The sequence below is a fragment of the Cicer arietinum genome, chromosome 8 (assembly GCF_000331145.2).
Source record: "Cicer arietinum cultivar CDC Frontier isolate Library 1 chromosome 8, Cicar.CDCFrontier_v2.0, whole genome shotgun sequence".
NCBI lineage: Eukaryota > Viridiplantae > Streptophyta > Magnoliopsida > Fabales > Fabaceae > Cicer > Cicer arietinum.
The window spans coordinates 26,695,019-26,716,247 of NC_021167.2; the positions used below are offsets into that span (position 1 = coordinate 26,695,019).

Here is a 21,229-nt window from a genome sequence, read left to right on the forward strand (position 1 = left end):
ATTTTTCAACTAGAGTGCAAATTTTTTTCAATGTTAAAAGCTTTATAATTATCCTTAGGAGTCAAAACACAACTTAGATTTAACAAATTTATTGTTTGTTCACTAAATCTGTTATTCAACTCTTGTAATTATTGATCAATGACAGTAAAAAATATTTCAACTTTAAAATAATGCTCTATTGTAACCTGACATTGTTGAAGACAAGAGCGTCCAAATCTTGTTGTTGTATGAACATCGTTGAGATCAAGAATCTCAATATCATGGTTTTCACAAAAAGTCTTCACTTTAGTAAATAATGCATCCCAACCATCTTCTCTCAATGCTTGAATAAGAGACTTTGTAGTTCCAACCAAACACGTGGTATTAACTATATCCTAAGATTGTTGTTGTAAGGCTTGACAAAGTATATCAATTATCCCCATAATTTATTTCATCAAATGCAAGATAAATATAAAATCAAACGCCTTCAAATAATTATAGGTACTATCAGCATCTTCACATGTAGAATAATTTCCTCTTTCATTTGTAATTTTTTTTTAAAATAATACAAGTTGCCTCATACATATTTATCAAGCTACAAATAGAAGAGAAAAGATGAAGATTGAGTCTGAGCGAAAACTAGTTTAAATTTAGAGGACCATAAATATATTTTTCCAAAATTTAAGGACCAATGTTAGAATCTTTTACTTTTATAATTTATCACATCAATACTTTCATGCACACATCAGTATTGTAATGATTACATGACATTTTTTTTCACATAACTAATAAAATATAATATTTTTATAAATGATAATAACATAAAAGTTAATATTGTTATAAACGAAGAATAGCATAAAAATTAACATTGAAAATAAAATATCACTTAAAATACCTAATTAAAAAAGAAAAAAATAAACTATTTAAAAACTGAATCAAACAAGGATTAAAAAAAAAACTAAATATTTTCCCTAATTTCTCTAACTCTTTTAGCTATGAAAGATTTATCAAAACCAAATGGGAGTACTTTGGTGTACCGTACGTACATAAAAAGAACTTTTATTAAAGTCGAGCATAGCTACTAGTAAATACTTTAATTCCAACAATTAAGTAGATAATATTCTTGGCGTAGAAAAAGGTAAATATGGTCTCACTTTTAGGTTATTAAATAATAAGTACAACAAAAGTTCTCTTTGAGAATGATTTTTTTTCAACATAGAAATACATTCTTAGTAATTTAGAGATATATAGGAAGATAAGTAAAGTATAATTAATAATTATTTTTAATATAATTTGATTTTGAATTTATTTAAATAATTTATCTTTAATTGAAATTTATTAATTATTTAATTATTTTTTTAAGAAAAAATTAAAATGCAAAAATATTCTAAAGAGAAATTAATTTTGATTCAATGGAAGGATTTACGAGACTTTGAAGCTACTTAAGAGTCTATTGATATCATTTACCAACAATTTTCACATTTTCATCTTGAAGACAATGGACTTTTGCAAAGTATAAATATAAGTTTATATTAAATATTTTTACGTTAAATATGTTTTTAATTTTTATAAAATTTTGACATTTCAATATCAGTCTTTATAAAATAAAAATACATTTTTTAGTTCGTACAAAATTATCATACGTGTAGTTTTAATTCATAATGTTAAAGCAATATATATTTTTTAATGATTTTTTCCGTACATGGGATATAACCATTCAATTGTTCATAATTTAGAATATATTCAAATTTTAACCCATTGAGCATTACTCAATTCACTCATCTGTTTTTGTAAATTTATTTTCATGTAAATTTTCACAAATAAATTAAATATTTTGTTGACAATTTTTTTTAATTTAAAAGTTTATCCTATATATTTTTCAACTAGAAATATAATATTTTAATTTGTATAATGAAAAGCTAAAAATATTAGAATTTGTGCTTCTTCATCCAATTTTGTCTGCTACATTTACCTAAACATGATATAAGACCTATCAATGGCCCACTAGAATATAGTCTATAATTTTTGTTGTCGTAGAAGTTTTAAAGGGTATTTGTTAAAACTATGCTGTTATTTTTATATATTTTTTAATTTATTCATGTCTATCTATATCTAAATGAAACATAAAATGAGTATATCAAACCCATTTTATACTAACCCCTATCATATCATCTAGACAATGACAATTAACAAATAAAAAATTTATTCATAAAATACAAATTCAATTGTGGCTCACACCCCCTAAAAGGGACCACTATCTCAACTAAATTAATCAAAAAGTTATTCAATCTTGGATTTTATTTGGATTTGGAAAACCTGATCCTATCATATGACATATTATATTTCAGTATTAGATTTAGGAATACTCTCAACATTAACTCTAACACTTATTCTTTTATTGAGTATAATCCCTTTAGATTTTACCACTTTATGTGAAATCTATGTCTCAAATATAAAATCTACATTAAACTTAATTAATAATAAAATAAGTGTAAGAATAAATGTTAAAAATAGAGTGTTGCTATTACTTCTCTTCCATCCTAAAATGCATAAAAGTACATTGTAAATTTTTAAAGAAAAATGCTAAATAATATAGCATAAATAATAAAAATACTTAATTATACTTTTTTCTGCTTGTAATTTGAGTCATGTGAGATTTAGGGCTCTTTTATTTTTTGAGTAATTTTACTTTGTCTATTTTAAAATTTATGAGTTATGGTCCTACCATCAATTAGCTTTTACACAACTTTTTTTCTGTCTCGTTGTTAAACTATTTTGATAAACTTGAGATATAAAAGAAAATTAAAGGTTTAAAGTTAAAATTTGAAAAAGAATTGGAATTTGAATTTTTAGTTGAATTGGATATTTTCACTAGTAATTTTTTTGTGAAATAATGTTTAAAATAATTTAATCAATTCAGGTTTTGATTTCTTTATTAGATTATTAAAATTGGTCTTTGTTTTTTTAAAATAATCAATATCAACAATTAGTTGTTTTTTTAATTAAAAATGTAAGTTAAATTCATAATTTCTTTTTATCTTAAACTTTTCCAAACCACATCCCATGAAAATTCGCATCTTGTTAATTGGTAAATTTGGACTTCAATTTATATCAACAATAACGTGAATATATATATATATCTTCAAATTGCTACAATGACTTATTTGTTTAACATTTTAAAAAATGATTTTAACTTTAATTTTTAAAAATTTAGAAATTATTTTAAATTTATTTGTTATTAATTAAATAAAATAATTTTGACATTTAATAAATTAAATATTTTTATATAATAAAAATCATATTTTAAAAAAAAATATCTTTTAGAATTTATTTTTATAAAAACCTTCTCAAAAAAAGTTTTTCATTTTAATTATTATTAAAATTTATTGTCCGAAAAAAGTTATAATAAATAAATTAAATATTTAAAATACTTTTATAAATATTATAACAAAAATATATTAAAATAACTTATTTTTTAAATTTTATTTGAAACCTTATTTTTAATTTTTTTATAAATATTATAACAAAAATATAAAATACTATAAAATTTATTTTAAAAAAAAATCTTAAACAAAGGACACATATCTCCACGGTAAATTATCTGTAAAATCTATTTCAAACTAAAAAAAATAATGTTATATTATTATACTTCGAATAATAGAATTCAACGAGTGACATGTAACTAATTTCCTTGCAACTACGACGAGTTTGTGATTCTTTCTGAGAAGGTAAGAACTTGATTTCTTGAAATCAATACCATTTCTCTATCTATTGATACTTATTCAAAACTAATCTTTTTCACTAACTTCAATCCAATTCAAACAATTTTCATTACCTCGTATATTATTATTATCTCAAATAACCAAGTTACCTAGTTCTTGGTTTGTGTTGTTGAATCATTCGAATTTCTCTATTTCTCAAAATGGGTTACGAAAATCTTGCGATTTGAAGCTACCCCATTTGCCAAAGTTTAAATTTTTATTGCAATTATAAAGGTGGGTCACTTGGGTTTTGCTTTGTGCTATTTATTTGCTTCAATTTTGGATCATGATGAGATTCTAATGTGTTTGGTTATGCTGTTTTTTGTGATTGAAATAGTTAAAGTATTGTTTTTTGGTGAGTACCCTTGTGTTTGGTAATTTATTACTCTTTTTCATGTTTGCTTTTGTGGGTTAATGGGTCATTGTCTCTTGTAAATCCTAAATTTTGTGAACTGTTGAAGGGTTTTCAGAAATTGTAACAATTGTTTGTGGTTTATAAGTCTGGTCACTCTGCTCCAATTGTAGTGAAGTGTTGTCAGATAGCTGTTATAGCGTAGTGGCATTTTTTGTACGAAGTGTTTCAAATAGCGGTACTATAGCACTGCAGCGTAGCAGAATTTGAACTGAACAATATTTTCTGCTATATGTGATTTATATGTGATTGCTAACACTATTCGAATGTCAATACAACAACAGCCAAACTTTATCCCACTATGTATGGTCGGCTACATGGATCAAACAATGCCATAATGTTATATTACATAGCATATTTCTCTCCAACGCATTAATCTCTAGACTGTTCCTAATAAATTTTCTTACAGTTTTCTAGATCTTCCTCTGTCTCTAAAGATTTGACTACCTTCCATTTGATCTACTCTCTTTATACATAATCTACAGCTCTACTCTCCACATGCCCAAACATTCAAAGCCGAGTTTCTATCATCTTTTCTACTATAGGTGTCACCCTAATTCTCTCTAATGTTGTCGTTCTTAATCCTATCTCGTCTAGCCTTTCCATACATCCAACGCAGTATGCGCATCTCTGCTACACTTATTTTATCCTTTTGTTGAATTTTTACCGCCCAACATTGTGTCCCATACAACATCGCCGACCTTACAGTTGTGCGATAAAACTTCCCCTTCAGTTTGAATGGTACTTTTTTATGACTTAAAACACCCGAGGCACTCCTTCATTTCAACCACCCTTGTCAATAGTACTCAATCTATTTCAAGTGGTGCTGGTGGAGTTGAGACATTTAATCTATGATTAGGAGTTTGAATGTTAATGGTCTAGTTTTGAGGATTCATTTTGGTGTGATTCAATATTCATTTTGTTGACTACCTTTACCTTTATGTTTCAGTCTATGCAAGAACTTTGAGAAAAATTTGACATTCTTTGGGTGTCTTGTTTTCCAACTTGACAAGATAGAGGTTGAAAACAGAGATGCCTGTAGCTGGAAAAAAAAAAACCAGAACTATGTTTGAAGGTCTAGTAAAAGATGGATCGTTTAAATGGTTGCTTGGCAAGAAGAGTTATTTTGATGAAGAATTTGAGGAGATGGAAAATTCACCTTCTGCTGGGAAGAATTTTATACGCGAGCTTTCTCCAGTTGCAAATCTAGTTGTTCGTAGATGTGCAAAGTAAGTGCATTTTCGGTATCTTATCTTGTTTACCTGCCAACTATGTTGCTTCATTATCAGTTTCAAAACTTTCAATCTTTTTAGATTTAGTTTGAATATTAGGTAGCCGAGGACCCTTAAAATTTGTTTTTGTTTGATGCATTGTCTCATAATTTTTCAATTGGAAATTAAACTGTTATTAAAAACAAATAATGCAGAATCCTTAAGACCTCCTCAAGTGATCTTCAGGAGAGCTTCAATCAAGAGGCGTCTGATTCCCTAAAGAATCCATCACGATACGCAAGGAACTTATTGGAATATTGTTGTTTCAAAGCACTTTCCTTGAAAGCGCAAATGTCTGGTCATCTATTTGATAAAACATTCCGGCGCTTGACTTACGACATGATGTTAGCTTGGGAGGTCCCGGCTGCCACTAGCCAACCTCTGCTTAATGTATGTCTGTCAGAATACGAGTGAGATTTTTCTTCGAATACAAATAGTTAATAAATAAAAAACTCTTTGAAGAACACTGTGTTTTGTCAATGTTAATTCTTTCTGTATTATATTATATGCACTCTATTCTATTTCTATAGGTTTGTTTGTGGTTTCTTTAGTAATACTAATGGCCCTCGGTGTATCTATTAGAAGGTCGATGAAGATGTATCTGTCTGTTTAGAAGCTTTCTGTCGAATAGCTCCTGCAGTTCCCATCATTGCCAATGTCATCATTTGTGAAAATCTTTTCGAAGCGCTGAGTTCGTCAACCGGTGGTCGCCTTCAGTTCTCCATCTATGACAAATACCTCAGCGGGCTAGAAAAGTAATCATCTCTACCTTAAAATATGCTATTACTTTCACAATATGGTCTTATACCCTCTAATTTGAGTGTACTACAAGTTGCATCATGGTTATCAATATTTTATGATACATGCAAGTTGTATCTTGATTTGATACTAAACTGAACCTTATCAATAAGAATCTCTAGTGTGTATCTATTTTGAACATGAATCTCATATTGAATCCTAATTCATTAGGATGAATCCTGTTTCACTGTAATGAATTTCGATTCATTCTAATGAAGCACTAACTAAACCACTTTTTTGTCAACTTTGTATAACTAATCACTTTTCTTTTGTCATTTGATTTGTGACTCAAATTTTGAAATATTGTGAGTTTCATATATGATATACATTATCGGCTTATAATTTTGTTATGTAACTTGTTTTTAGTTAAAAATAAGATATTTTTATTAGTCATGTATCCTACAATTCATCACGAGATTTGATTCACGATTCAGAAAATAGCTCTTTGAATTCACAATTGTAATCTCGATTTGATAACCATGGCTACATGTACTTAACCAAGAAGTCTTTTGTACTTTGTAATTGATAATTTTTATCTGCTTCAGTTTCTATTTAAGAGTTTGTTATTTTGTTGTATTCCTACGTGATTAGAGCTAGGCTCAAATTTTTTTAAGTTTTTTTTTTTTTGTATCTTTTCAGAGCAATAAAAAAAATGAAGAGCAGTTCAGACTCGTCTCTCCTTTCTGCTATGCGACTCGCTCGAGAGGAGAAGATTCTTGAGATTGATGGAACAGTCACCACACAACCAGTCCTTGAGCATGTAGGAGTATCCACCTGGCCTGGTAAGTGTGTAAAAAATGATACATTTATGTTGAGAGTCCAATATCTATCAGAGATGGCCTGAAAAATAAGTTTATAAATGGGATGCATTCCTCACCTTACAAGCTGGTTTTGTAAGGTTGAGTTAGACTCAATCTAGATTTTAAGATGGTATCAAAACTTGATTCGCGATCTGCTGGGCCACCCTCTATCAGGCCATTTAGGTCAGGCACCAGACATCCAATCCTAGATATGAGACGGGGGGGTGTCGACTCGATAGTTCCACATTGGATGGGTTATAACCTGAAAAATAACTTAATAAATGGGAGACAATTAGACATCTCTACCTTATATGCCCGTTTTGTAGGGTTGAGTTAGACATAACCTAAATGTTTACATAAAATACTTCCTCCGGTCTTAAATATAAGAAAAAGTTTACTTTCTCTTATATTTAAGCGGAGGGAATATAATATATTGCTGATAGAGTAAAGGAATGCATTGTTTATTCTTAAAAGACTTAAGTAACTCTTTGTAACATGCATGCAGGAAGGTTAATCCTAACAGACCATGCACTTTATTTTGAAGAACTTCGCGTTGTATCTTACGACAAACCAAAAAGATATGATTTATCAGATGATCTAAACCAAGTTGTTAAACCTGAGTTGACTGGACCTTGGGGGACTCGGCTTTTTGACAAAGCCGTATTCTATAGTTCAACATCCTTGTAAGTATTTGCACAATCTTTTGTTATAGATAATGGATAACTGCAGAAGTTTATCTTGCTATCAACTTTCAAATGTTATTTCTCATGTAGATCAGAACCTGCTGTACTAGAATTTCCAGAGCTTAAAGGTCACGCTCGTCGTGATTATTGGCTAGCTATCATCAGAGAGATTCTTTGTGTTCACAAATTCATAAGAAAGTATGGAATTGAAGGGGTTGCACTGGACGAAGCGCTTTGGAAGGCTGTTTTAGGAATTTTGCGATTGCAATCCCTTGAAGATATTAGTTCTGTAGGCCCTATACAGAATAATTATCTTCTCATGTTTAATTTATGCGATCAGCTTCCAGGTGGAGACTTGATATTAGAAACCCTTGTAAATATGTCGAACTCGAGGGAATCAGATCACGGGAACAATTCCAGGCCTGGAAACGGAATGTATTCTATCTCGGTCTTGGACATGGTTTCTGACTTGGGATTTGGATTTGGAACAAGTTCAAACAGCTCAAATGAGAGCAGGATTGCTGTTGGTGAAATAACGGTTGGAGAAATGACTTCATTGGAAAAAGTTGTTAAAGAATCTAAGAACAATTATAAAAAAGTCGTATCTGCACAGGCAACAGTTGATGGTGTTAAAGTCGATGGCATTGACACTAATTTGGCTGTCATGAAGGTACTAATTCATTTAGCCAAGCTCTTTCAGTTTTGCTTGTGCCAGTAGTGTTATTGAAAAATATTTATCAGTGTTGTCAAATTGCAGCTATAGTGGCACTAAAGCATAGCAGAATTGGTACAATCACTATTGTTATACAATACATTATTTAAAGTGTTGTCAAATAACTACTAAATATGAAAAACTAATCTTAAGAGATAGTCTTAGATACTACTACTCCCTCCGTCTCACATTGAGTGCCATTTTAACAAAAAATAATTGTCTCAAAATGAATGTTATTTACAATTTTTAATGCAACTTTAACTATTTTTTTCCTATACTACCGTTCAATGATTATTATAAACATAATTTCCAAAACATTATTATACTTTGCATTGATAATAATGAAAAATCCACTAATAGTTAAGATGGATAGTTTGTTCAAATGACTTATCTCTTCCTTCTAATTAATTGCATTTTTTAATATGTGTGCAAAAATCATAAACTGACATTCATTGTGAGACAGAGGGAGTATAACATAATATCAAGGTATTTTCATATACTCTAATAAAACTCTTAGGTATTGAATTAGCCTAACTCATTATTAAAAAATCCGTGTGTAAGGTGACATGTGCCTTTCTTTATAAACTCTTTTTAAGTCTTATTTATTTTTAATGTGAGATTTCCCAATACACCCTCCCACGCACAACACTATTGAGCTTGGTGCATGGATAATACGGTGTGTGGCCTGATGAATAGCCTCTGATATATGACCTTAGGTTTTAAATTGAGCCTAATTCATGATGAATTTAAAAGAAAAAATACAACATGTAAGATATAAATTAGAAGAATTTGAAATGTGAAGAAAAAGAAAGAACAAAACACTAGAAAAAGAAATAAATAACCTAGATTCAGTGTCTATCCTAGATTTGTTACTGGACCACCTGCATCTGCATTTGTCCACGCTTCAAATGTCTAGTACCGAGTGTGAGATGGTGTTGAGATTTGACATTGACTAGAGATGTGGCAATATTTGTCCTTATAACACTTGGGCAATCCTATACTCTTGAGCTAGCTTTTGGGGTTGAGTTAAACCTAAAACTCATATTCTAAGAGTGAGTTTTTAGGCTTTGTTCACCATGGTGGTTGTGGCAGCTGCATTTTTCCTCTATAACGCAATGATTTACGACTTACGGATGAGCGCCTATGGACAACGTGACCTCACTTACAGCCATTGTTGTACATAATTGATTTCACTGCTCCTTATTCCAAAGTCGGCATAGAAAACCCCGATTCCATGAATTATCCTATTTTGTCTCTAATACATGTTATTTTCTCTATTTTCAGGAGTTACTTTTTCCTCTAGATGAACTTAGGAAGTCTCTTCAATCTTTGGTGTATTGGGATGATCCATGGAAGTCTTTTGGGTTTTGTTTGTTCTTCGGTTACATCATCTGGAGGTAAAACTTTCAATTACTAATCAATATTATACAGACCTGTTATTTGTTGAGAGGTAAGAGAGAGAGGTGACATTTTTTATTGAAATTTTATGAAATTTTTGTAGAAATTAGATAAGCAATTTAAGGGTAAAAGCTATGGATGATATGCAATAATGAAGGAAAAACAAATTATTCTGAGTTCTCATTTTTAACATCTTTTTGTGCTCATTATGATGATATATTTGCCTTCTTTTGATAACTTAGATAAGTTCTGTTTGAGTTGATGTATTTGAGCTTCTTTTGATAAGTACTTATCAGACTGTTTGAGAGAGGCTATGAAAACAACGTATGGTATGTCCATAAGCTGCTTTCAACTTCTTTCCATAAGCTCTCCAGGATAGCTTATGAAAATCGTTTGTAGCTTATATGAAAACAAATTGACTTTATTTTCTTTTGTTATTGAAATACTTAACCTATATATAAATTATAAACACTTATTTGATAAGCTTTTATGCTATAAGTGCTTAATTAAACATTTTATCCAAACGTTGCCATAATCTTATTATAAAAATTTCAGGGGTTGGCTTGGCTATGCAGTGGCACTGGTGCATGTGTTCATTGCAGCTTTTATGATAATTACAAGATGTTTTAGTCAAGGTAGGCCTGTAACTGAAGTTAAAGTTGTAGTTCCTCCACCAATGAATACAATGGAACAGCTTTTGGCTGTTCAGAACGCCGTTTCTCAAGCTGAACAGCTCATACAAGATGGTAACATAATTCTTCTCAAGTTCCGTGGCTTGTTACTCTCCATTTTTCCTCAGGTTTCTCTCATTCCCCCTTTCTCATTTTTACTTTTTTGCCGGAAAGAAGCTCGAATCCATTTCTTGAAATAAAAAAGAGGCTTAAATATGATTTTAGTCCCTGAAAAAAAAAATGTTGTGATCCTTGAAAAATAGAAATTTTGCTTTTATTCTCGCTATTTTGTTCTAATTTTTGTATTATTTTGTTCATCATGTTAAATTAGTCACCGTAATATGTAGAGAATATTGTTTTTAGTTCCTAAAATACGACCTAATTAATTTTACTTTATAGGGACTAATTCAACGCAATCCAAATATTACGGGACTAAAATAAAGTAACTATGATCACAAGCAACTTTTTTTGTTTTCGTGGCCGAAAAATATTGCATGGATTAAAATCAGAAGCAAACATATTTGCAGGGACTAAAAGCATAATTAAACAAAAAAAAAAAAATCCTATTCTATTATTGCCGAGTTTAGTTTTACTTGCAAAGAAGTTTGGACACATTTCATAACCTATGTAGCACTGATATTTCAAATTGAAGGCATGTCTGGTGTCTGCCATTGATACGATACCAACACATGTAATAACATTCAATTACTTCCATGTTTTCAAATTATAACCAACGTCGTTGTGTCTGTGTGGTATCAGTGTCCGGTCTATGTGCCTATGTTAGTGTTTCAAATATATTGAGAAGTTTATGCAATATTGATTGCAAATTTCCGTCACACATTGTAATACTTGGTTCCTTTTATATGGTATGAATCAGGCCACAGAGAAGATGGCATTAGGTCTTGTATCAGCAGGGTTGATTTTGGCTTTCTTACCTTGTAAATACATAGTTCTTCTAGTGTTCTTGGAGATATTTACAATGTATTCACCTCCAAGGAAATCTAGCACAGAGAGATGGGAGAGGAGATTCAGGGAATGGTGGTTCAGCATACCAGCTGCTCCTGTTAAACTTGAAAGAGATAATAAAGAGGACAAGAAAAGAAAGTGATGATGAAGTTATGTACATGTTTTGCGTTGAATACTTTACTTTTTTTTTTCATCAGGATAAATAGGCATTTTGGTCTTTAAATGTGTGAGGCATTGTCACTTTAGTCTTTGAATGTATCGAAGTTATAAAAACATCCATGAGTGTATCATCACATCCATGAGTGTATCATCTGTTTGTAATTTTAAAGACAAAATTGACTAAAATAAGATACATTTGAAGACTAAACTGACTAATGAAAGACACGTTTGAGGACTAAACTAGCTAACAAAAGATGCATTTATGTACGTTTTGTAATTTGATTACATTGAACAACTATTGTGACAACCTCTCACACATTTAAGGATCAAATAATTGTTTATCCTTCACATATATCCAAAAAATACTTGAAATGTAAGACTCAACTGTGGAAGCAAAGTAGTCCGGTTAATTTCATCAGATTAATACCTTTAAGCTCAAATCTCTAATATGTTAGTAGTTCTTTCATCAATCAAATGTAACCCGTAGAAACTAAAATAAGTAAAGTTTTATATATGATATATGACTAAAGAAGATAATATATTAAGCATAAAATAAAAGATGGAAAAATGTTGGAGAGACCTTTCAATCTACAAGAGTCTCGAGTCTTGGCCCAGTTGACATATTGATAATTTCAAAGCAGCAAAAGAGTTAACTAATTAATTAATTAACTGAATAAATGAATGCACACAAAATTAAATAGATAAAAGAGTGAAAAATTGAGGAGTACAAAGAAAAAGAAAATAGCTGAGAGATGAGTTAGAACTTAGAAGCAAGTTCATTGCGCCTTTCTTTTTATTGGGCTGGGTTTTGTGGCTTTTCACTTTGGCCCAATATCAAATAGGACTATTTTCCTTGAAATATAGGGGAATTATTTAAAAGTGTTATTTAAAAAAAAATTAATTAAAAAGTTTTTAAATTTATTTTTAAATTCTTTTGTATTTGACGGTAAAAACTATTTTGTATGATAATCTCTTTCATTGAATTTGGTCGACTTTCATATTCAAAATCTTTTAAATTACTTCTTAATTATTGTGATTATTTGCATTAAATATATTCGTTAAATTGAAGAATTTAAAATAATTTTATTTTATACATTTATTGAATTCAGTTGTATAAAAAAAAAGATAAATTGTGATTATTTGCATTAAATATATTTGTTAGATTGAAGAAACTAAAATGATTTCATTTTTATACATTTATTGAATTCAGTTTTATAAAAGATAGATAAAGATAAAGATAACACTTGTTATGTTATTAAAAAGAAAAATGGTAATAACAAAAAAATTGATAATGATAAATATACATAAATGAGGGTAAATCAAACAATAAATAAAGATAAAATTTATCTATTTTATTCTGCTTTAGACACAAATGGTTCAACCTTTTGTCACGTGAATTTTATTTTTTCTATTTTAAATCTTAATTTATTTGAAAAAAAAATATTACTTATCAATTAGTGTCACGTGTTAGAGGCCCTTAGAAATTAAGAAAATACAGTGTGCTGTTGTTTTTTTACTCAATTCAAAATGTGTTTTTTTTTCTTTTTACAAAATCAGTACTTAGTTAAAATATAAGCAATATATTTTTTATTTTAGCATAATTAACTTAACTATCAATTAACATGATTTATAATCATAAAATAGAATATTATGTATAAAAATAGAAAGTGATTGTGAATGTTAACTCCTATTACATTTAAGTAATTTAAGTAATCTATTATTTTCTAAATATCTTATATTTTCTAAATAGTATATAAAATTTTGTAATATTTTATTATTTTTATTTTGGTATTATTTTTTATGCAATAGTTGTAATAGATTTTGATAAAAGAAAAAATCAATCTATGTAAGCTCTATGTTTTATCAAATTTTTTGAACCCTGTGTTCCATCTTTGTTGATAAATATAGATTATTTATAAAAAAAAAAATGAATATGAAGTTAATAAACAAAATTTAGGATTTAGGGTTTTATCGCAGTTTGATTCGGGTGCTCGCGTTCGTCCATCAAGAGCAAGTTAGTTTCCTTCTCTCGATTTCGATTACTCTAATTGTTCAATTTGCTTATTATTTAGTTATATATTGCTCTGCCATTTCATTTTTTCGTTTTTGAATATCTATCACTTTCAATGGTTCTGCGATAATCATGTTTGGTTATAAATGATTTTTCACCTTCGTTGGATTCATTGTTGTTGGTTACTCTAATTTTCTTTTTTTTAATGAATTGTTAACTCAAACTATTAATGCCTATCAATAATTTCTCCCTTTTATAAGCATACATTTATTTCATTGAACATATCTACGTTAAATTTACATGAACAATTGGCAGAAACAAGTTTTTTCGTTTTTGAAGTTTGTTTTGAAAATATTATTTGCAACAGGGAATTTCTTGTTTAGAAATCAATCATGCTTTACATGTTTGCATATTGAACTGCCATTAACCCTTTTTACTGTACTATGATTTGAATTTGAATGGTTTTTGAGGACCAAATGGGTTGATTTATATAGGTTTTGTTGATTTTTTAAAGCCTCTTTAACGACTATGATAGATCTTGTGTTTGTTTTTATAATATTTTTCACCCAACTATGTGGAACTCATTTCATTGTATTCTTAATGGTTTTTTTTGTTATTCACTTCTAACTTCTAATGTTCAATTTAAAGTTGCCAGCTGCTTGATATTTTACTATCATACTGAAATTTGTATTTTCAGACCCATGCTTTTAGATTGGTTTTGATTTGTTTTACACTTTGTCATATACATGCAATGTCAAGCATATTTCCCTCCTTTATTAACGCTGTAAACGTGTTTATGTTTGAACAGAATGCGTCCGAGCTTGATTCAGCATGTCTGGCCCAACAACAAAATTGCTGGAATCTATATTCACAGCCTTGGGCTCTCATTCTAAGTCACGAGTCTCTTCCTCGTTTTGGGTGTTTTATCTCATTCTCTCTCTTTCAAGGAAAAAGAAAAACCTAGCCGCATCCTGCGACCTTGCAGATAGGTGATGTTGTCTTCCTGTTCTTGTAGCATACTACAGTTCTGGTTAACATTTTGAATTAACTGCATCTATTGTTGTTATGCTGCTTTCTGATATTACATTGTGGTTTTATTTTTGTTTTGTCAAGTTTTCTTATTTATGATTCGAGATTTTGTTGTGGTTGTTTGAATATACTTGAATTATATTATTTCTACGGAAACATTTTATTCTTATGTTAAAAAAAATCTAAGTGAAAAGATAGTGCATATGATGTTTTTACACTTGATCTCTGAACTTCAGGTAAGTTCTTGTGTTGACAAGTTTATTCGCTGATGCATTACCTTTACACTTGATTATTAATTTGTTTATGGAGGGCAGAATAATATTGAAAAATGAGTTGGCATGGTTAACTATTGAAGAAAATATTTTAAGCATTTCATTTTCTGTTAATCTTTATAATTTCATACTTTAATCTTTAAAGAACACTCGTCAAATTAATAATATTGTATGTGAGAAATTTTGTATATGATTTTAAAATGGTTCTGTTACACAGCTACTTTTAAACACCTCAATAAGTTTGTCTGATCAACAATTGATGGTACTAACAAGTGGCAAGGGATTTATTTGAATCATCTAGACGAGTTCATGAATTTTATTAGTTGTGAGAGTTTTGTATCGTCGAATGATTCTTGACTCAAATGACTGCCTTAAATTAAGTCATTTTGGGATATAAGGTTAAAAAAAATCAAGTTTATCTCTAGTTTTACTGACAACTCGGTAGCATAATTGCTGAGTTGAGTGGCGACCGATGTAAAAACAGGAAGGATGCTGCTGAATTGGTCAAGTGTTGGATGTTTTTATTCTAGTGGCCTGATTTTCTTTTCTCCCCAATTTTACTGATACTCAGTTCTCCATCAATTCATCTCTTTGTTGAAGAGCCACATCCCAAAAAGGAACATTTTTTTGAACAATTAAAACCCTAAAAACAACAAACCTCAGTAGCGATTTGTGGCTGCAATAACCGTCCCTGATGTAATAATTTTATGAAATGAAACTCGTTTTCTTTTAACTGTCAATTTAATCTGTGCAGAGAAAACATTTTTCTCTCTTGTTCGATTTGTTGATATAGATGCTGAAATATTTAAGTATAATTTTATACGCAGGTGGTTCTCAATGATAGTTCAAATGGATTGCAGAGTGTCATTTCCTCCTAGTCTACATTTGGTTCCATTAGGAAGAACTTTGTGCAGAAACAATAGAATCACTTTATCAGCACATTCAAATTCAAATTCAAATTCATATAGGAGAAGTAGTAAACCAACAAAGAACCTTCAATATCCACGGCGTACCAAACTACCTCCGGAGTTTGGTGTTAATTTGTTCTTGAAGAAGCCTAGCACCACCAACACCGAACCAGTTCATGATGATAGTGATAAGGATTTCAATATAGAGAGCAACGAGGAGGAACAAAGTACTGATGTTGTTTGGGAATCGGATGAAATTGATGCCATATCGTCACTTTTTCAAGGTAGAATCCCGCAAAAACCGGGAAAATTGGATCGGGAAAGACCTCTTCCTCTACCAGCTCCCTTCAAGCTTCGACCAGTGGGATTACCTACGCCGAAAAGACTACCCAATGTGGTTTCTTCTCGTGCTTCCATGGATAAGAAATTATATAAAACACCGAGTTTCCTCGTTGGTTTGGCAAGAGAGATCGGTAAGCTTAATCCTGATGAAGATGTGTCTATAGTTCTTGGAAAATGGATACAGTTTCTGAGAAAGGGTTCTTTATCATTGACAATAAAGGAATTAGGCCATATGGGGCACCCTGAGAGAGCTTTACAAACATTTTGTTGGGCCCAAAACCAACCTCATCTTTTCCCAGATGATTGGATTCTTGCCTCGACAATTGAGGTCTTGGCTAGGAAGCACAACTTGAAGGTTCTATCCAACCTAAACAAGTTTACTGGTTTGGCAAGTCGTGCGGTGTTGGAGGCGTTGATTAAGGGTTTCTTAAAAGGAGGAAACCTTAGACTTGCTTGGAGGGTATTGGCAGTTGCCAGAAGGGATAAAAGAATGTTGGATCCCAGCATTTATGCAAAATTAATATTGGAACTTGGAAAGAACCCTGATAGATACAAGCATGTGGAGCCCTTGTTAGATGAACTCGGGGAGCGAGATGAATTGAATTTAAGCTCACAAGATTGTACTGCTATAATGAAAATATGTGCAAAGATGGGGAAGTTTGAAGTAGTTGAGAGCATGTATAGTTGGTTCAGACAGTCTGGTTGTCAACCAAGTGTGGTTATGTACACTTGTCTAATTCATAGCCGCTACACAGAGGAGAAATACAGGGAAGCATTGGATGTAGTTTGGGAAATGGAGGCTTCAAATTGCCTCTTTGACCTTTCGGCTTATCGCGTGGTGATAAAGGTGTTTGTTGCTTTAAATGACCTGTCCCGAGCCATGAGATATTTTTCAAAACTTAAAGAAGCAGGATTTTCTCCTACTTATGGTTTATACAAGGACATGCTTGATATTTACATGGCCTCTGGGAGGATAGCAAAGTGCAGAGAGATCTATAAAGAGGCTGAGATAGCAGGTTTCAATCTAGATAAACATCTAGTGTCATATGATTTGATAGATAAAGCACTGTAGACTATAAAAATCTAACAAGCGTTATCATTTTTTTATCAATTTTGAATCCCCTTTTATATACTAATGGCTTACACTATATCGTTATGGAAATGAGATTCCATTTGTACATATGTGAATATGCAACTGAACTCTGGGGTGATAGTTCTAACTGTTAAGAGATTGACTTAATATGGGAAAATAAGGGTCTTTTTAGTTTGAAAAACATATTCTGTTTTCACTTCAAATACTTTTGTTAATAAGTAAAAGGTATAACTTTGTTTTTCTGTATTTTCAATTAAAGATTTTGTATGGGAAAGAATGTAAATTATGTTATGTTGTATTCACCATTTTAACATTTTCTTTCATAAACTAAAATGACAGTTCTAAGATATGATGTATCTGATGGTTTTACACTTGATCTCTGAACTTCGTAAGTTCATGTGTTGACAAGTTCATCCATTGATGCATTCTCATATTGATAACTAAATAATAAGCAAATTGAAATCGAAAGAGGAAAACTACGTGTTGATGGACGAAAGAGACCACCCGAATCAAATTGCGATAAAACCCTAAATCCTAATTTTTGTTTAATAGATTAAAATTTTAAAATATTTAGAAAATAATGAATACGTAATACTTATAGGAGTTAATATTCATAATCACTTTCTATTTTTAGTTAAAAATCACGATAATTGATGGTCAAACTCAAAGAAAACAACAACTAAGAATAAATTCATAGTTTAATTAAATATATTGGATATATGTAATTTCGGTATAAAAAGAAATGAAAACCAAAATGCTATTTGTGAATAAATGTATATATGTGAAGTACGAGATTGCCCTCAATTTAATAAACAATTCCCATCCTATCCAAACCTAATTTTCACACTTCAGCCTCCTCTCTCTTCTGTCACTCACGCGGTGCTCTCTCTCTATTTCCCTGTTCGTATCATCGAAAGTAAGTTTCCCTTCCGTTTTCGAAAATTGATTTCTCCTTTCTAAGCTTTCCCTTTTTGAAACTTTATTTTTGTTGTTGTTATCGTTAATTTTTGTTGACTTGTTTATTATTTCATCTTCTAACTCAGAGCATGAAGCATAGAAATGATTCAGATGAAGTCATGAATTTACAAATTCGAATTTCAATGAAACCCTACAATTTTGCTTTACCAATCTTAATAGCAAATGATGGTAAAAAATATATAAAGAGAAATTTAGGTTTAGGTATTTTCATGTAAAGATTAGATAAACTTCTCCATTAATCTCTTCATCGCTTCAATTTTGGTTCTTTTGTCAGTAAAATTAGGGATAAACTTGATTTTTTTTAACCTTAAAACTTTCTAATAACTTTTTTTTTAAAATAAACTTTTTAAATAGAACACCTATATTTCAAGGAAAATAGTCCTATTTGATATTGGGCCAAACTGAAAAGCCACAAAACCCAGCCCAATAAAAAGAAAGGCACAATGAACTTGCTTCTTAACTCATCTCTCAACTATTTTCTTCCTGTGTGCATTCATTTATTCAGTTAATGAATTAATTAACCCTTTTGCAGCTTTGAGAGTATCAATATGTCAACCGGTCCTGGACTTGAGTCTCTTGTAGATCGTAAGGAATCTTTAACATTTTTTCATGTTTTTATTTTATGCTTAATTTATTATCTCTTTTAGTTATATATTGTGTATAAAACTTTACTGTATTTTAGTTTCTACGGGTTACACTTGATTGATGGAAGAACTGTTAACATATTAGGGATTTGAGCTTAAAGGTACTAATTTGATGAAGTTAACGGGACTAGTTTAGCTGTTATAGGTAGGTATCAATTTTTAGGGGACCAAAACTAAAATAGGGTTTTAATGTGATTGCTGCAAAAGCATTGAAGCTGATATTTTTTAATTCATGATGTGTTTTTCTGCTTTGAGCTATGCTATGAGGGGTAATTTTGGTTAAAGCTTTAATTTTATTTTTTATTTTTTTGCAGAGACAATTTCAGTCATTACAAATGATGGACGAAATATAGTGGTAAGTCTTTTTATTCGACAAGAAATTAGTTTGGTGAACCTGTGTGTGTGCGTTTTTTGTTAACAATGATTTTTCTGTTCACTTTTCAGGGAGTCCTAAAAGGTTTTGACCAGGCAACAAATATTATTCTTGATGAGTCGCATGAACGAGTTTTTTCTACCAAGGTATGGATGAAATTCTGCGTTCACCCGTTTAGCTTTGAACTTGGGATAGTTGTGTCACAAGTTGTCATTGCTTTGTAATGTTTTATTTGCTTGAAGTGGAGAACGGTGTTTTACAAATATCTTACTTCTTTGCTTCATTATCTAAAAGATCTCAGTTACTGAATTGGCTTTCCAAATTATAAAACAACAAATATTTTAGTTTTAGACATGCCTGATATCATGTTGCACTCTATCTGAATACATGCTATTTGTGTTTATATCCTACAACAATTGTCTTTTTATGTCACAAAGTTTGGCATGTTTGATTATCGAATGAGGCTTTGAATATTGACATGATATCCAGTCAGTGTTGCACTGCTGTGAAATATCAGCTGTGGTGGCACAATGGCAGATTTTTTGACAACCGCCATGGCCAATTTGTGAAGGATTGCGACGCAGTCGATAACTGCATTGTATCCAACATCTTGAGCATGATTTGCTTTTATTTATAATGTGACACAAATTAATTACAGATGTCTTTTTAGGAATTGGGATGTAGAACTTTGTTATAATTTGTGATACATTTTTGCTTTTTAGTTAATTACAAATGCCATCAACTTTTTCCCTCGCCTTTTCGAGATTTACATTATGTTGTATTTTCGTTTTGCTACCAATAATAGTAGTGGCTAATATGGCTTCATTTATTTTTCTTTCACATTATTCTATTTGGAGTTAAGGTAGTAATTGTTGTGTTTCTTGTATTGGAATCTCCTGAAGTTGACAATTGACAATGACAAATTTATGTGATTGCTAATTTACCTATACATTCCCCTTAATCCTCTCTGACTATTTTCTAATTTAGAGTTTTTGTTATCAGGTTCATTCTCACATGTCATAATTGTATTTGTTTTCCTTTTGTCTGCTCATTCTCTTTTCTAATTACAGGAAGGTGTTCAGCAACTTGTTCTAGGTTTATACATCATTAGGGGTGACAACATGTATGTCTGTTTCTCATATGTCTTTTCATTTTTCTCTATTCATTGTCACATCCTTATCAATCCTATGTTGGTTTAACGTTTCCGTTTGTGCTTTGCAGAAGTGTTGTCGGTGAACTGGATGAGGAACTAGACTCTAACTTAGATTTGTCCAAGCTTAGAGCTCATCCCTTAAAGGCTGTCATCCACTGAAGTAAAACTGTTAGAGCTGTTAGGAGATGGTTGCTTTCTTGGTAGAAAGGATTGGAGCATTAGTACATTACATACGACATTAAGCAATGAAATGAAAGTAAAAGAATATGCTGATAAAACAATATGCTAAATAAGTAAATATCTTGATTCTGTTGTTGATGTTGGTATGGAAATCATGGCTTTCTACATGTTGGATTATGCAATGTAACAAACTCCTGAGTCCTGACTATCTGATTTGAAGAAACCTTTTTTTATCACTGTAGTTTGCTTCTTTTGCTTATTGTTTATCTTACAGTTGATATTTTGGTTCTTCCATGGAATAGAATGTGGAAATGTGTTACATGTATCATTTATCGATCTTCTCTCGAACTAAGTGAATTCATTCCACATCATTTATAAACATAATTGTATCTTATGAACAAGTTTGATCTAATTAGTATGGTTTCAAATAGCATGTTTCTTAAAATTATTCCACATCAAAATGATTTGATTATTTAATAAGAAAAACGTTGCTTAATAAAATTAGGGGATTGTAGCATTTTATTTTATTTTTAGCATTGTCTACTTCTGTAGTTGATCTTGGCAAGTAGTAAGACCTCATTGTAGTTGTTGTCATATGGAATGATAAGTTTTTCCATTATTTTGAGTTAATGAATT

General features: G+C 30.5%; 3 protein-coding genes and 2 non-coding genes across 8 annotated transcripts; all 5 read left to right on the plus strand.

Annotated features, from left to right (window-relative positions):
* Positions 1–3,569: 3,569 nt before the first annotated feature.
* LOC101496835 (uncharacterized) lies at positions 3,570–12,028 on the plus strand. Of its 4 annotated transcripts, none has more exons than XM_004512855.4 (10): positions 3,570–3,707; positions 5,102–5,381; positions 5,579–5,813; positions 6,006–6,178; positions 6,861–7,003; positions 7,527–7,704; positions 7,795–8,374; positions 9,701–9,813; positions 10,370–10,613; positions 11,363–12,028. In XM_004512855.4, exons 2-10 carry the CDS (start codon positions 5,185–5,187, stop codon positions 11,591–11,593), a joined length of 2,094 nt encoding a protein of 697 aa, XP_004512912.1. In that variant the 5' UTR covers positions 3,570–3,707; positions 5,102–5,184; the 3' UTR covers positions 11,594–12,028. The 4 variants fall into 4 exon arrangements, with proteins under 4 accessions (XP_004512912.1, XP_004512915.1, XP_004512913.1 ...); XM_004512858.4 differs by having other exon boundaries at positions 6,009–6,178; XM_004512856.4 differs by lacking the exon at positions 3,570–3,707 and adding an exon at positions 3,730–3,974.
* A 1,453-nt stretch (positions 12,029–13,481) lies between these two features.
* On the plus strand, positions 13,482–20,829 carry LOC101497821 (pentatricopeptide repeat-containing protein At2g01860). The gene is made up of 8 exons (XM_004512859.4): positions 13,482–13,624; positions 14,430–14,610; positions 15,750–17,188; positions 18,776–18,828; positions 19,202–19,242; positions 19,332–19,406; positions 20,331–20,383; positions 20,482–20,829. The coding sequence occupies exons 2-4, from the start codon at positions 14,453–14,455 to the stop codon at positions 18,823–18,825; spliced, it is 1,647 nt and encodes a 548-aa protein (XP_004512916.2). The 5' UTR covers positions 13,482–13,624; positions 14,430–14,452; the 3' UTR covers positions 18,826–18,828; positions 19,202–19,242; positions 19,332–19,406; positions 20,331–20,383; positions 20,482–20,829.
* Positions 14,860–14,923, plus strand: LOC113788133 (small nucleolar RNA snoR101). Its single transcript, XR_003474641.1, has one exon. It is a non-coding gene; the product is annotated as a small nucleolar RNA snoR101 (small nucleolar RNA).
* LOC113788134 (small nucleolar RNA snoR101) lies at positions 17,629–17,690 on the plus strand. The gene has a single exon (XR_003474642.1). It is a non-coding gene; the product is annotated as a small nucleolar RNA snoR101 (small nucleolar RNA).
* Positions 18,099–20,829, plus strand: LOC101498142 (sm-like protein LSM8). Its single transcript, XM_004512860.4, has 6 exons — positions 18,099–18,181; positions 18,776–18,828; positions 19,202–19,242; positions 19,332–19,406; positions 20,331–20,383; positions 20,482–20,829. The coding sequence occupies exons 2-6, from the start codon at positions 18,792–18,794 to the stop codon at positions 20,570–20,572; spliced, it is 297 nt and encodes a 98-aa protein (XP_004512917.1). The 5' UTR covers positions 18,099–18,181; positions 18,776–18,791; the 3' UTR covers positions 20,573–20,829.
* Positions 20,830–21,229: the final 400 nt, after the last annotated feature.